This window comes from Mercurialis annua, linkage group LG3, assembly GCF_937616625.2.
Source record: "Mercurialis annua linkage group LG3, ddMerAnnu1.2, whole genome shotgun sequence".
Taxonomy (NCBI): Eukaryota; Viridiplantae; Streptophyta; class Magnoliopsida; order Malpighiales; family Euphorbiaceae; genus Mercurialis; species Mercurialis annua.
Window position 1 is genome coordinate 67,116,408 of NC_065572.1, and position 13,916 is coordinate 67,130,323.

Genomic DNA, 13,916 nt, shown 5'->3' on the forward strand with positions numbered 1-13,916 from the left:
TTTTTATTAATAATTATTAAATTAAAAAAAATTCTTCAACTAAATTATTTAAATTTAATCTATTTATAAATATTTTTTACTGAATCACGTTGATACACTATCAAAAAATATTTTACGACGGAGCCTATTGCAATCGCCGACGATGGAAATTTCCCTTTCTTATTGATTATTTACGACCGGTTTTAGTGACCATTTTTTACTTCGCTAAAAAACAGTATATATATATGGACCCCACCATAAAAAAATTCCTGGATCCGCCACTGGTGAGGGCACCTGTGGTTACTATTCAATCTCAAATTTAAATTAGATGAAATAGGGAGACTATCAACCAACGCCCCCCACCCCCCCACCCCCAAATGAAAACTTTAATTTTGTTCGGGATATTAAGATTCCACAGATGCCGCCAATCCTTTTTTTTTTAACACTAACTCTATGATATGACTTTCCTCTTCCTTGATTCAAGACTATATAATAACCGGATGTAACTGTGTAAACATGTGATTCGTTATGGGGCCAAATCATTTTAACTGTGTAAACACTTGAGGAATTATTTGAGATCCGATGAGTATCAATTAAAGTTGGTCTATGGTCCAAACTAATGTCCGCGTGATGAGATATTTGAAATTTGGGGAAACACTTAATCCCCTTTGAATTAGCGAAACTTCGATCTAATAAAGATGAGAGGCATGCATCAGTGTATAAAAAACTGCACATATATTAAACTACAAAAATTATGTTTGAACTACAAAAATTTGGAGCTTAAACCTGGAAAATAATTATTACTAGAACTAACATTAAGCAGCTGGTTGCCATACTGAAAATGGAAAAACATTATGAATATATGAAATTTGTCATGGATGATCAATTGGAATAAACAAATTCTCTTCAATATTCTCTTCTCTGGGCATAAACTCATTACTACTATTGTCGCTCAAATCTAACTTCTACCAGCAAAATTCTCATCACCAACTACTTGAACTCCTTTTTCTTTATCCGTCGCTAAAAGCTCATCTCTTTCATTTATAGGGTTAGTTTCTTCTTTAACAACCATTTCCCCTCAGCCTGGTTTAAATAAATTTCACATTTTTTTATGAAAATACCGATGAAGAGGAAGACCAGCCAGACGACGATGAAATGGCAGATTTTATTGTCGACGATGAGAATGGAGCTCTCAAGAAAAAGACATCTCGGCAAGCAATGAAATTTCATGAAATATTTGGGTGTGTTGATAACTTGTTGCTACACTGCAAACAACAGTTAGAATCTGAAACAAGACTGGATACTGAAGAAAGAATACAACAGTTAGAATCGGAAACAAGACTGGACATTGAAGAACAGCAGTTAGAATCGGAAACAAGACTGAATATTGAAGAAAGAATACAACAGTTAGAATCATAAACAAGACTGGATACTGAAGAAAGAATGAAGGTAACTGAAGAAAGCAATGAGTGCAATTGGATATTTAACCAACTTTCCACTGGTGTGCCTTTAGATAGGAGTGACATATGTCGATTTTTGAAACTTCTCCATTTTCATGAGTTAGATGTGTTAATTAAATTTTTATAATATATGTGTTTGGTAAGCTAATGTAATTTTTAGTTTATTGTTAAGCGTTTTATCTCTATTAAAACTCAAAAGTATAAGTCCAAATTTTTAATTGATTAGTCAGTGTGGAGATGCTTGGGCAAAACCACGGGTCGTATTTCATACATAGCTGGACAATCTTAAATGCAACAATCATTCATTCATGTTGATACTTACCCTTGAGGCTACAATCTACCAACTCAATCAAATTATCAGTGTTGGCCTAGAGGCGGAGGTAGGGTGGGACGAAGTACGGCGACGGCCCCACATTTCTTTCAAAGACCCATGAGATGATGATTTGAACCACCATGACCACCCTAGTGGATTGCCATTGACGAGTTTTATTTGAAAGAATGTTGGCTTCCTTAACAGATAGAAAAAGAAATAAACTATTTAGATTAATTTTTCTTTTAAGTAACCTTATTAATTGTGATGTGATAGGTTTGTTTCTTCAATATGTGTAAATCGTTTTTATCCCACTTAAAAGAGTGAAAAGGAAGATAAAGATCGACGGTAAATGAGGAAATATTGTGGAATTATGCTATTATAAGATGTTATATGTGAATGCTTTAGTTTATTAAGAAAAGTTGATTTGAAATAAGTTGTCCCTATCTAGATACGAGTCTCGAGATAATTCAACCGAGTTCAATCTTGTATCTACTATTCATATATCCAACTTCCATATTCGTATGCATATTTAAATTCACAGTTGTAATAAATCGAAACTGGTGATCACGCAGTCCTATTAATGCCCAATAGGTAGCACGTTCCACCGAATCAATACTGGTTTTAAACCAACGTGTATGCATTTCATATAAAGAATTCGCATAGAAAACATTCAAATTAAATGTAAAGCAATATAAAACATTTGCTTGGAAACAATGCTCATTTAAATACTTTATAAGTAAATAAATATAAAATCACAGAAAACGCTATCCAAAAATACTTCGGTGCTCAGAAACATCAAGCTTCTCGAGCTCCTTGTCCAGCTGCTTCTTGCCTCGCTGGATTTAAAACGATTTAAAAATGAACAATTCAAATCAGAATCCTACTCTAGGATTGACTCTAGACTCGAGACACGACATTAAAAACTTATCGACTATCGTGCTTCTGACGTGTATATTTTGATAAATGGTTTCTAACTCGTTTCGGTTTGCCAATTTTTTTTAAATCGATTCTCGTTTAACCTCATTAGGTCAAACAACTCAATTTATTCGATAACTAATTGATTCTGATAACTTTACCCGAAAACGGAATGAAATCCGAAAATAAAACAACCGAGCGAACTGATGTGCGAGCGCACGTCTCACTGTGCGTTCGCACAACACCTGTGCGAGCGCACAGTGTGCTGTGCGTTCGCACAGTTGAACTGTGCTACGCACAGTACGAGTTTTCAACCCCGATTCGATTTTTGACGTGCTTTTGTCCTAATTCCGCATCCCAAACACTCAAACAACACTCAAACACCTCGATAACACGAAATCTAAACTCAAAACGCTAAAATCGATCCTAAAATCGTTAAAACGGTAAAACTGTTCCGTAGTCTAAAACTTTAACTCGATATATCATCAAATTCGTCCATTAAAAAGGCGAAACGTCAAGCTTACCGTGATTCCTCGTCGAAATACGATCGATTCGAGCTATAGAATGTCGGAAACGGACGAGAAACGAGATCGTGCGAAGGAAACGTAATTGATCGTCGAAATGAAATGAAAGAAACTGATGATGAAGGCTTCTGGATCATTCATTTCTTAAATCCTTTCTTATATATATATATATATGACTAAAATACACTTTGATCCTTGCAACTTTTCAAAAATTGCAATTTAGTCCAAAATTTATCTGCGTGCAAATTTTAAACGGTCTCTGATTGACTCGAAACTTTTATCACAAATACTATAAAATATTTCGCGAACTTTGACGAAATAATTATTACCTCGAGATTTATAATTTATAATTTATTTTATATTTATTTTTCTAAGATTTTCTCTCAAATCTTGCTAATATGCTCAATAAAAATTATTATAAATTCCCGATATAATTAAATTAAATCCATCTTAATTTAACTTATCGGAATTGGCGACAAGTGGCATGACTTAATTATTTTAAAAATATTTCGTGTATTACAAATGATTTTAACTGGAATAATCTGTGGAACTTACAGGTCTCGCTCCATGTTCGCAGCTTCCTATGGCGAGTAGTTTCTGGTTTCTTACTGACAGTGGACGCTCTTGCAACGAAGCATGTATTCGTTAATAAATTTTTTCCAGGTCTATTGAGAGTTGAATGAGACAGCTGAACATCTTTTATTTGAATGTCAGTTTGTTGTAGAGTGTAGAAGCTTAGTGCAACTGCATGGGCTCGTTGAGACATGTCTGAATGTGAAGAATTGGTGTAAAAATTGGTTGAATAATCTGAGAAAGGAAGATCATGAGATTTTTGCGTTGATTTGCTAGCGTGTTTGGCTTAATAGAAACAACATGGTTTGTGGTAAGTCGGGGTTAAAAGCTGTTGATTCAGTTAACATGGCTAGCCAACAGGTCCTATCTTGGAGAAAAGCGCGCAAGGAAGACGGGGATGGTGTAGGCAGTCTGTGTGAGGAGGATGATGGCTTTTTAATCTGGAAAAGCTCGGCAGAGGGGAGACTGAAAGCCAATACAGATGCTGCTATTTGCTCGAGCAATGGTAGCATGGCTGTTGAAGTGGTGGTTCGTGATGACAGGGGGTCATTATCCGTGCTAGACAATTTTTTAGTCGGTAATTTTGATCCCAGGACAGCTGAGTTGATCGGGATTCAGGAATCCCTGAGTTGGCTTAAAGGTTGGGAGAACGTTACGATTGAGTCGGATGTGATGAATGTGATTATGGATATTCGAAACCCAAGTAGGATTTCAGGAGATTTTCTTGTAGAGGATTGTGTTTCACTTGCTAAACAGTTACCTAATGTATTTTTTACTTTTGTAAGGCGATCTGCGAATCAGGCGGCTCATTTATTGACCTGTAATGCCTGTTTCCTGTCAGGTTATCGGGATTGGTTTTCGTACTATCCTGAGTTCTTACTCATGTAACTGTTTTTTTTTTGCTTAATGAGAAGCTGTAGTTTGATTGTCAAAAAAAAAATCTATCATGTAAAATTTATATATCAAAAATGTATCTAACAAATACATCTAAGAGACATCTCAGACACATTATATATGTGAAAATAAATTTATTTGAGCTGTTTTTGATTATGTATTGTTAATGTATCTGAAATGTATTGGAGATATAGCGGATATGTATTGAAAATGTCTATTGGAGTACTACCACCGATGAGATGATGTGTACCAAAAATATATTTATCATGTATAAATTATATATCAAATATATCTAATAAATACAACTAAGAAACATGTCAAACACGTCTAATAAATTAATATATATTTTTAAATAAATGTATTGGAGCTGTTTCTTATATGTATTTGACACATGCGACACGTGTCGTTTTTTGAATAGAAAAATACAAAATGTAAAGAAAAGTGAATAAAAGGAATCTAAATATTTAGCATTTTTCTAAACATTACCCGTTTGTAGCATTTTTTTGTAATTTTTTTCTATTTTAATTAATACCAATTAAGTGAAAGGCTTATAATTAAGTTTTTAAGAACATAAGGGCTAGTTTTGGTTCTAACAATCATTAAGCTCACATGTGAGATTTTCTCATAACATTAATGATACTTTTGTATCAACTTAAGTGGCAATATGCCCCCTCAACTTACAAGCAATGAGCAATTAACATATAAATTAATTTTGTTTGCAAATCAATACACGAACTTAGTGATTATGGGTAATTTGTCCATTTTGACAATTTGCTCCTTCAATTTGTAAGTTAATTGTTCCTTAAATTTGCTAGTTGCCTCCTAATTTGTAAGTAAATTTTTCAAATGGCTAATTGCCCATAATCACTAAGTTCGTGTACTGATTTGCCAATAAAGTTCATTTATGTGTTAATAGCCCATTATTTGCAAGTTGAATGGGCAAATTGCTATTTAAGTCCTTTTGTATCTTTTCTCAAAAAGATACCGGCGAGTGTGGCCACGAGAAGTGACGTCGCGTGACTTTAATCTCCTTCTATCAATAATGCATCAATTATTTTCAGTTTCAGAATAAATTCTCAAGCATCACCATCTTCTTCTTCCCCTTCTTCCCATCCGTCTCAAAAATGTAACCTCTCAGCTCCGGCAGCCGCCTTGATCCACCGCCCTAAAAATGGTGACAAATTCACAAAAAAAGAAGCTTCACCACTCAGTCTTACTCTCAACAAATCTCAAAAAACTCACAATCATACCCCCAAATCCCGACAATTCCGCCGCCGCCGCTCCCGACTTCGATTTCTCCGATGTATTCGGCCCAAATACACAATCTCCGTCCACGTCAGCATCAACCTCCTCCGCTTTTCTCGGAGACCCACTCGTCATACACCACCGCTCCCACTCCTTCGTCGGACCGTCACCTCGCTGCACTCTCTCCACCTCCCTCCCTCTCCATCTCCGAGAAGAAGAGTTCGCCGAAAACGGCGTCGTAGAACCAGTTGAAGAAGAGGAAGAAGAAGAAGGGTTTGTGAGTACTAATGATGATGAGGTGAAGAAAGGACAAAATGGTAAAATTGGGCCTGGGGATTTTGAGATATTGAGAGTTGTGGGGCAGGGGGCTTTTGGTAAAGTGTTTCAAGTTAGGAAGAAGAGGGGTAATTTTGGCGGGGAGGATGGTGATGGGATATTTGCAATGAAGGTTATGAGGAAGGAAACTATAATAAAGAAGAATCATGTTGATTATATGAAAGCTGAGAGGGATATTCTTACTAAAGTTGTTCATCCTTTTATTGTTCAGCTTCGTTACTCTTTCCAGGTTTTGTTCTTAAATTTTGTGTCTTTTTTATGTTTATTGTTGTGGGTAGTGATTGTTTGGAATCATAAGAATTATGTGCAAGAGTTCAATTTAGTTGAGTTGAGTTGAATTCTTGCAAAATTATGTAATGACTGAGTCAACCATGTCATCTGATTGACTAAGCCAATCAAATTATAACACCTCGTTGGCAATATTGTAATAAATGTGTTCAGATTTTCATGGTACCAAGGTGTTATAATGTAATTGGCTTAGTCCACGGATGACGTGGTTGATTCAAAGTTTACCTAAGGATTTCTCCACATTTTGACTGAATCCTCACTTTTTTGTAAATGTCTGTTTTTGTGGTATTAAGTTGAAAGATTTGAGTTCAAAGTAATTGTGAGGTTTTCAAACATGAAAATTGACTAAATAGAATTTAGTTCAATTCAATTCTTGCATTTTAAGACTTTCAAGTCTGTGTATTGTTCAGGATATTATATCTAACTATTATAGAAAGATTGTTACTTGGTTACTTATAGATAATGAAGGACTTCCAATTCTAGGAGAGTTTGATTTGCTATTGTATTGAATTAATTAGAGGTGGCCATGGGCCGGGTCAGCCCGTGAACCGGCCCGGAACCGGCCCGGTCAAACCCGGCCCGGAACCGGTCAAATCCGGAACCGGACTAAAACCGGCCCGGAACCGTACAAAGTGCGGTTCCGGGCCGGTTCCAAATTTGTTGAACCGTGAACCGGCGATTCCGGGTCGGAACCGGCGGTTTAAGGGTCGAACCCGTTAATAAAAAATATAAATTATATATTTAAAATATATATTATATCTTTATTATATAATATATTTACTTTTATAATAAAATATATGTTATATTTGTTTTAGTTAAATTTTTGGTTAATATTATAATTTTAAAAAAAAATCTTTATTTTCTTGTAATACTATCTCCGTGTGAGTTATTTTATTGTTAAAATACATTTTTAGTAATTAAATTTTAATTTTAATTTTAATTTTTTTTTAAACCGTCCTAAACCGGAACCGGAACCGGAACCGTCCGGTTCCGAACCGTCATGGAACCGTCTCTTAGGCGGTTCCGGGCCGGTTCCATTTTTTCTTGAACCGTGACCCGGCGGTTCCGAACCGGAACCGTCGGGTTATGAACCGTGGCCACCTCTAGAATTAATGTTAATTTGCTTCTCTTCTTGACCTTTTCAGACCAAGTCTAAGCTTTACTTGATCCTGGATTTTATAAATGGAGGACATCTATTTTTTCATCTTTATCGTCAGGGGATCTTCAGGTACATTATATCTGACCCTTTTAAGGCTTCTTATAATGATGGCTATATCATATATGGTTCTTAGTTTTGGATTTCTCTATGCATTGGATAGTGAGGATCAGGCAAGGGTTTATACTGCTGAGATAGTGTCTGCAGTTTCACATCTTCACAAGTACGGGATTGTGCACCGGGATCTTAAACCTGAAAACATTCTCTTGATGTCTGACGGGCATGTAATGATCATCTCCATTCACCATAGTTTATGACCATTTTTGCGGAATTTATTATCTCATTATGTCGGTCATTTTGCTTGTAGATATTTATATGTGATTAGTTGTTTTTAGCTACTAAGGTTATGCTTATCCATGCAGGTTATGCTAACTGATTTTGGACTGGCAAAGGAAATTGATGAATATGGTAGATCTAATTCAATGTGCGGCACAACTGAGTATATGGCTCCCGAAATTTTACTGTCTAAAGGCCATAACAAGGATGCAGATTGGTGGAGTGTTGGAATACTCTTGTTTGAAATGATAACTGGGCAGGTAATTCATTCGGTTTACTGTTGTGTGTTGATTGTAGTAGTCTCTTTAATGATATTTTCTTTTTCACTTCAAATAGTTCATGGCCAAGTCCCTTCCATTTTTGCAATAAGCGGCAAAGAAAAGTGCCGTTTTATTGGTTCTGCAATTGATCTTAATACTTGTAAATGTCTACATACAGCCACCATATACACATAAAGACAGAAAGAAACTTCAGGAGAGAATTATTAAAGAGAAATTCAAGCTTCCACCATACCTCAGCTCTGAAGCTCACTCTTTGCTGAAAGGAGTAAGTTTATTTTTCCATGTAGTTTTTTTATTCCCTTCTACTTCAGTTGTCCTACTTTCGCTCCAATATCAAATGGTTCGAAATTACTGATTCTTTTATTGAAATAATTTTTGCAGTTGCTGCAAAAGGAACCATCAAAAAGGTTAGGAAGTGGTCCTGATGGAGGGGATGAAGTAAAACGTCATAAATGGTTTCGATCAGTCAACTGGAAGAAATTAGAGGCACGGGAATTGGAGCCAAAGTTTAAACCAGATGTAAGCGGAAGAGATTGTACAGAAAATTTTGACAAGTGTTGGACATCAATGCCTGCTGATGACTCTCCAGCTTCCACACCAACAGCTGGTGGGCATTTCCAAGGCTATACATATGTTGCGCCCAACCCTTGGCTTTCATCTATCTGATGTGAGGGTATTACAAGCAAGGCAGCCTTTCAAATTTTTGTAAGTTTGCCTTTCATAAACTTGGCTTTATGATTGGATTAAGTTTATCTTTAGCACTCGGATGATATGCTGTCAGCTAAGAAGATAATGGCTGAAGCTTGTTAATTTTCATCACTCATTTATGCAACTAGTGTATCATATTAATGTAAATGTACATTTAGATCGATAGATTTGACTATGTGCTAACCAATTCGAAAATAAATATCATGCAAAATGCCAAAAGAGTAACATTAGCTTTCAATTTACTCTGGATACTAAATCGATTATTGGCAGGAGATGCATTTTCTTTCTTAATTTTTCCTCATTGCAATGTTGCATATTGTCATTACACAAATTGAGAATATAGTATAGTATTTCAAAATCAACCCTAACTGCTAGGAAATCACGACATCTGTCCTTTGAGGATTGAAATGGAAAAAGAGAAGCCATTTTAAAGAGCAAATGAAGCATTCTCTGTTGTAGAATCATTTATTTCTATTCATTCAATGACCTTGAGTATGTCTATAGATAGAGTATTTGATAAAATTGACGGCACCAATTCATTCATGTGAAACACTTTTTACACAAAACTCTTTATAGAAAAGAACAACCTTTTTGTTATGTAACAAATTGATTGAATAAGAAGCTGTTTTTACCAGATAAGAGCGGTTCCGCATTTGTTTTGAAACTTTGCTGTGAGCATACCCTGACATTTTTTGTTCAGTGTCAAGATTTATTTGAGCCCATACAACAACGCAACTTAAAATGTTGTGCTCCGTTCATAAAAGAGAAGAAGCTTATGCTGGTTTATTTGCTCTAACTATAGGAATACGTGTTCATGCATATTTGTTGAGAAAGTTGACGTTGATGTAAGTATGAATATTTGACCCCATGTTAAATAATGGGGTATTGAGTTCTCGTAGTCTCAGTTCTACAGTCGATGAGTGTCGAAAGTGTTCTATTATGCTGCAGAATGATGAGTGCATATTGAACCTCAATTGGGTTGATAAACATTTGATTTGTTTTCGTGTTTCCAGTCTCAAGTTTTTGTTTCTGTGCTACACCGGTGTTAGTTAATCATGATGTTGTAATTGCAAGAAAACAGCATTTTGGTTGTTTGCCCATCATTTCTCTATCATTTTGTTTATACATTATGATTCTATGCTCTTCTTGTATGTATACTCTAAAGAAGTAAATGTTCTTTTTTCCTTTAATAGAGATATATATGATGATTAGATTCTTATGATCTATTTATTGCAACTTGCTAGAGAGAGACTGTAGATTCTATCCAAAACTTGCTCATGAAGAGGTGACACAAAAGCAATGGTGATCAATACCACAGAGAATCTTTCAGGAAGTGGGAATCGCATTGAGTAGAAGAAGAATCTTGTTCCTTACTTGGCTTGAAGAATTGAAACACGTTTGATACTACTTACCAAATATTCTGTTTATTTGAAACCTCATCGATCTTATATCATTTGATTTAGTGTATCTATTACTTATCATTTCAAACATATTTTGGATTTGTTTTCGCACATTCATTATTTTAATACATATATTATATTCTTTATATTTCCTCTTTGCAAATCCTAGTAATCCATTATGATTAAGTTGATGTCATCCATTTGACCTTTATTACTTCAATATTTAGAAACTCTTTTAGATATATTAAGTCCATCTTGTCATCCCTCAATAACATTATAACTTGTCACTAAATATGTGAGAGTTTTAATAGCTAAAATTATATTTTTGTCTTTATTTTAGTGACGTGTTATAATGTGTCAGGTTTATTCCGTAGATAACATAGTCTGAACTGAATTTTTATTGAATATTTCGCTTGATGCAACCAAACCATTTGTCATACATTAGTTTGTGGTGGGATTAAAAACTTGAATTGTACTAAAACTCTTTCCTATAATCCAATTTGGTATTGATCTTTAATTTTAGGTGATCTTTATAATTTTTTTTATTTGACAAAGTGATATTAGTTTGTCCATTTATAGCCATCAAATGAAATATCATCACTTAAAGCACACCAAAAAGAAATAAAAAAACTTTTATCTTATATCAAAAATTAAATTCTACTATATCAGAATATTATAAAAATATGCTTTCATATAAGACACAGCATCGGATAGCTCATAATGTTACTGATATGAAACTCAGAATATGTATAATCTTTTGATACTAATTTGATATGAATTAAAGTTTTGGCTTAATTTCTTAAAAAACCCCCACCTTGCATTTTTTTTTCGTTTATACCCTGACCTTGTAAAAACACCATTTGTACCCAATTTTGAGTTTTTATGTTTCATCTCTACCCAAAAGCATTAAATTGTACTCTTTTCATTTGAAAAAAAGTTTAAAACAATCCTTCATTTTTAACTTATATACGAATTAGATATTAATGTTATTAATAGTACAAAAATACCATCTTTTTAAAAAAATTAAAAATAATAATAATTTTTTTTAATTTTTTAAAAAATATTTCGATTTTTTTTTTAGTTTTTATAAAAATATTTCCGACAAAAAAAAATTAAAAAAAATAATATTTTTTTTTAATTTTTTATTATTTTATCAAATTAAAAAAATTAATTAATTATTTGGATGTATTTGATTATTTTTTAAGTTTAAGGATTTATTTGTATATTTTAAAATAGAAAAAAGTATGTTTTAAACTATTTTCCAAATGAAAAAAGTACAATTTAATGCTTTTGGGTAGAGATGAAACATAAAAATCCAAAATTGGGTACAAATGGTGTTTTTACAAGGTCAGGGTATAAACGAAGAAAAAGTATAAGGTGGGGGTTTTTTAAGGAATTAAGCCTAAAGTTTTTGAACCAAACTAAAGTATAATGAAAATGTTTGATACTATTTACTGTATATCATCCTTTAAATAAGGAGCAAGCTAGCTTGTCTAAAGCATTGAGAAAGGAATCTCCACAAGCTTAGCAGATACTCAGTGCAGGCATGAGTGGCAAGAACGGCGCCGGCGACTCTCTCTGTGAGAAGTCGATGAAGGTGGTTATAAACATCGTTAAGTTATCTTCTTTTTCCATTGCCAAGATGAGTCTAGGAGTAACTGAACCGTCAGTTCTCACCAGAAAACCAGCGCCTGTCGCGGAAGCCAACCAGCCAATATTGACGCCGCAACTTTCCGGTAGCCGAAAGTCACAGGCGCTGCGAGTCGGAAAACAGCCGTTTTCGTTTGTGATGGAGCCTGATCAAGGCAATGGTAATTCTTCGTACGTGATACGTGAAGACAACAGTGTTATAGATGGAATGGCTTCTGATTATATCAGGAAGTTTCATGAGAAGAATAGGTTCGATTTACCGGCACATCGCCGTGCAAATCATTTTCTCCATCACCGGCGGTGAAGTAACTCAGCTGGTACTACTGTATCTGTTTAGCTGTTACAATTAGAATAAATAACTTCTAAGGTAACCGTGTGTAATTTTTCTTGCTTTAGCAATCTCATGATTATTATTCCATTATGCTAGTGTTTCATGCAGTGGCCAAACAAATATTTATTTTAAGCCTGAACTTACTTTCTATTTCACCTCTAATTTTTCGATAGTTCGAGTTTAACTTTTTTTTTAATTTAATTTTTTTTTTATAAATCTATCTCTATTTTTTCAGAAAAATTATTTATATTTTTTTAAAAAATTCAGAATCAGACACGGTTGGAACCCACTCTAGCCATAGAATGGTTCCGCCATGTGTTTTTAGAACCCAGATCAAACCAAGTGGTTCATAGTAAATATTAATGCTAATTATTATTAAAAAAAATTACTATTACTCGTCTAATTTTAATGTTTTAAAAGTTTTATAGTCATCTATAATTTACATAATTTGTGTTTGGGTAAAACAGTTTTAGTGGCAAGCTACCATGAACATGAAATGAGTTTTGTTTAGGTCATCATTGACATTAGATAAAGAGTCATCCTAAAAGTTGATCATCAGTGGAGATTCATGTATATTTTTCATGCTTTAATTTGCCAATTTTATGATGTTATAGTGAATTCGTAAATTAAGATATGTGATGATTGTTTTTCTTTGAAGGAAACAATATATTTGGGCTTCATAGATGAGCTACAGTTATTGCAGTGGCCCCTAGCAAACTTTTCTATCTAATACTAACGACATGCCGTACATGGATATGATATACACTCAAACCCACATCGCTATTTTAGATGCCTTGCTTCCTCTTTATATTACAAAGCGTAATATGAATAACTTGTCCCTTCGGGGACATCCGATAAAATTGGAACGATACAGAGAAGATTAGCATGGCCCCTGCGCAAGGATGACACGCATAAATCGAGAAATGGTCCAAATTTTTTTTCTTTCTGATTTCTTTCTGTTTTTCACTCAAGCATAACATCAAACATATAGTGTGCATATCGTTTGAGGTGATTTCCAGCCGTTATTTATAATTCTTTAGCTTTGCATGATGATTTTGGCAATGAAGAATTCTTCTCGATTTCCCTTCTCGTCAATCAAATTCAATTTGGTGCTGCTGAATCTACCGGTTAGCTAGCATTAGCTTTGAATTTTCGGGTGCAACCTTCTGTTTTTTTTATCTCTCGGGCATTACATCAAACAGATAGTGTGTCTTTTTCTTGCCTTAGCAATTTGATGATTAGTGTTCAATTATGTTAGTGTTTTTAAAACCCACATCAAACCCAGCGGTTCAAAGTTAAAATTAAACCCACATACTCTCTCTTCGTTATTGGTGATCAATAAAAAAAATGGCAAAATTCGTTATAATATCCTTTTACTTTACGTATTTCATTCTCCTACTTTGCGTTTTCTATTTATTTTGTCGTTCTTCGCATGTCGTCACCCCTTAGAGTCCGTAAGTAAAGTTATAAAGTCTCTCACATTTTGTAATTTCATATACAATTTTTTGCTTAAAATTACTCCAATAA

At 34.2% G+C, this 13,916-nt stretch overlaps 1 protein-coding gene and 1 non-coding gene across 3 annotated transcripts; both read left to right on the forward strand.

Moving 5' to 3' along the window:
• Positions 1 to 5,829: 5,829 nt before the first annotated feature.
• On the forward strand, positions 5,830 to 10,554 carry LOC126673298 (serine/threonine-protein kinase AtPK2/AtPK19-like). Of its 2 annotated transcripts, none has more exons than XM_050367386.1 (7): positions 5,830 to 6,468; positions 7,673 to 7,755; positions 7,847 to 7,967; positions 8,106 to 8,279; positions 8,458 to 8,565; positions 8,682 to 9,005; positions 10,253 to 10,554. In XM_050367386.1, the coding sequence occupies exons 1-6, from the start codon at positions 5,830 to 5,832 to the stop codon at positions 8,964 to 8,966; spliced, it is 1,410 nt and encodes a 469-aa protein (XP_050223343.1). In that variant the 3' UTR covers positions 8,967 to 9,005; positions 10,253 to 10,554. The 2 variants fall into 2 exon arrangements, with proteins under 2 accessions (XP_050223343.1, XP_050223344.1); XM_050367387.1 differs by having other exon boundaries at positions 5,830 to 6,460; positions 7,665 to 7,755.
• A 2,670-nt stretch (positions 10,555 to 13,224) lies between these two features.
• On the forward strand, positions 13,225 to 13,327 carry LOC126675955 (U6 spliceosomal RNA). Its single transcript, XR_007640136.1, has one exon. It is a non-coding gene; the product is annotated as a U6 spliceosomal RNA (small nuclear RNA).
• Positions 13,328 to 13,916: the final 589 nt, after the last annotated feature.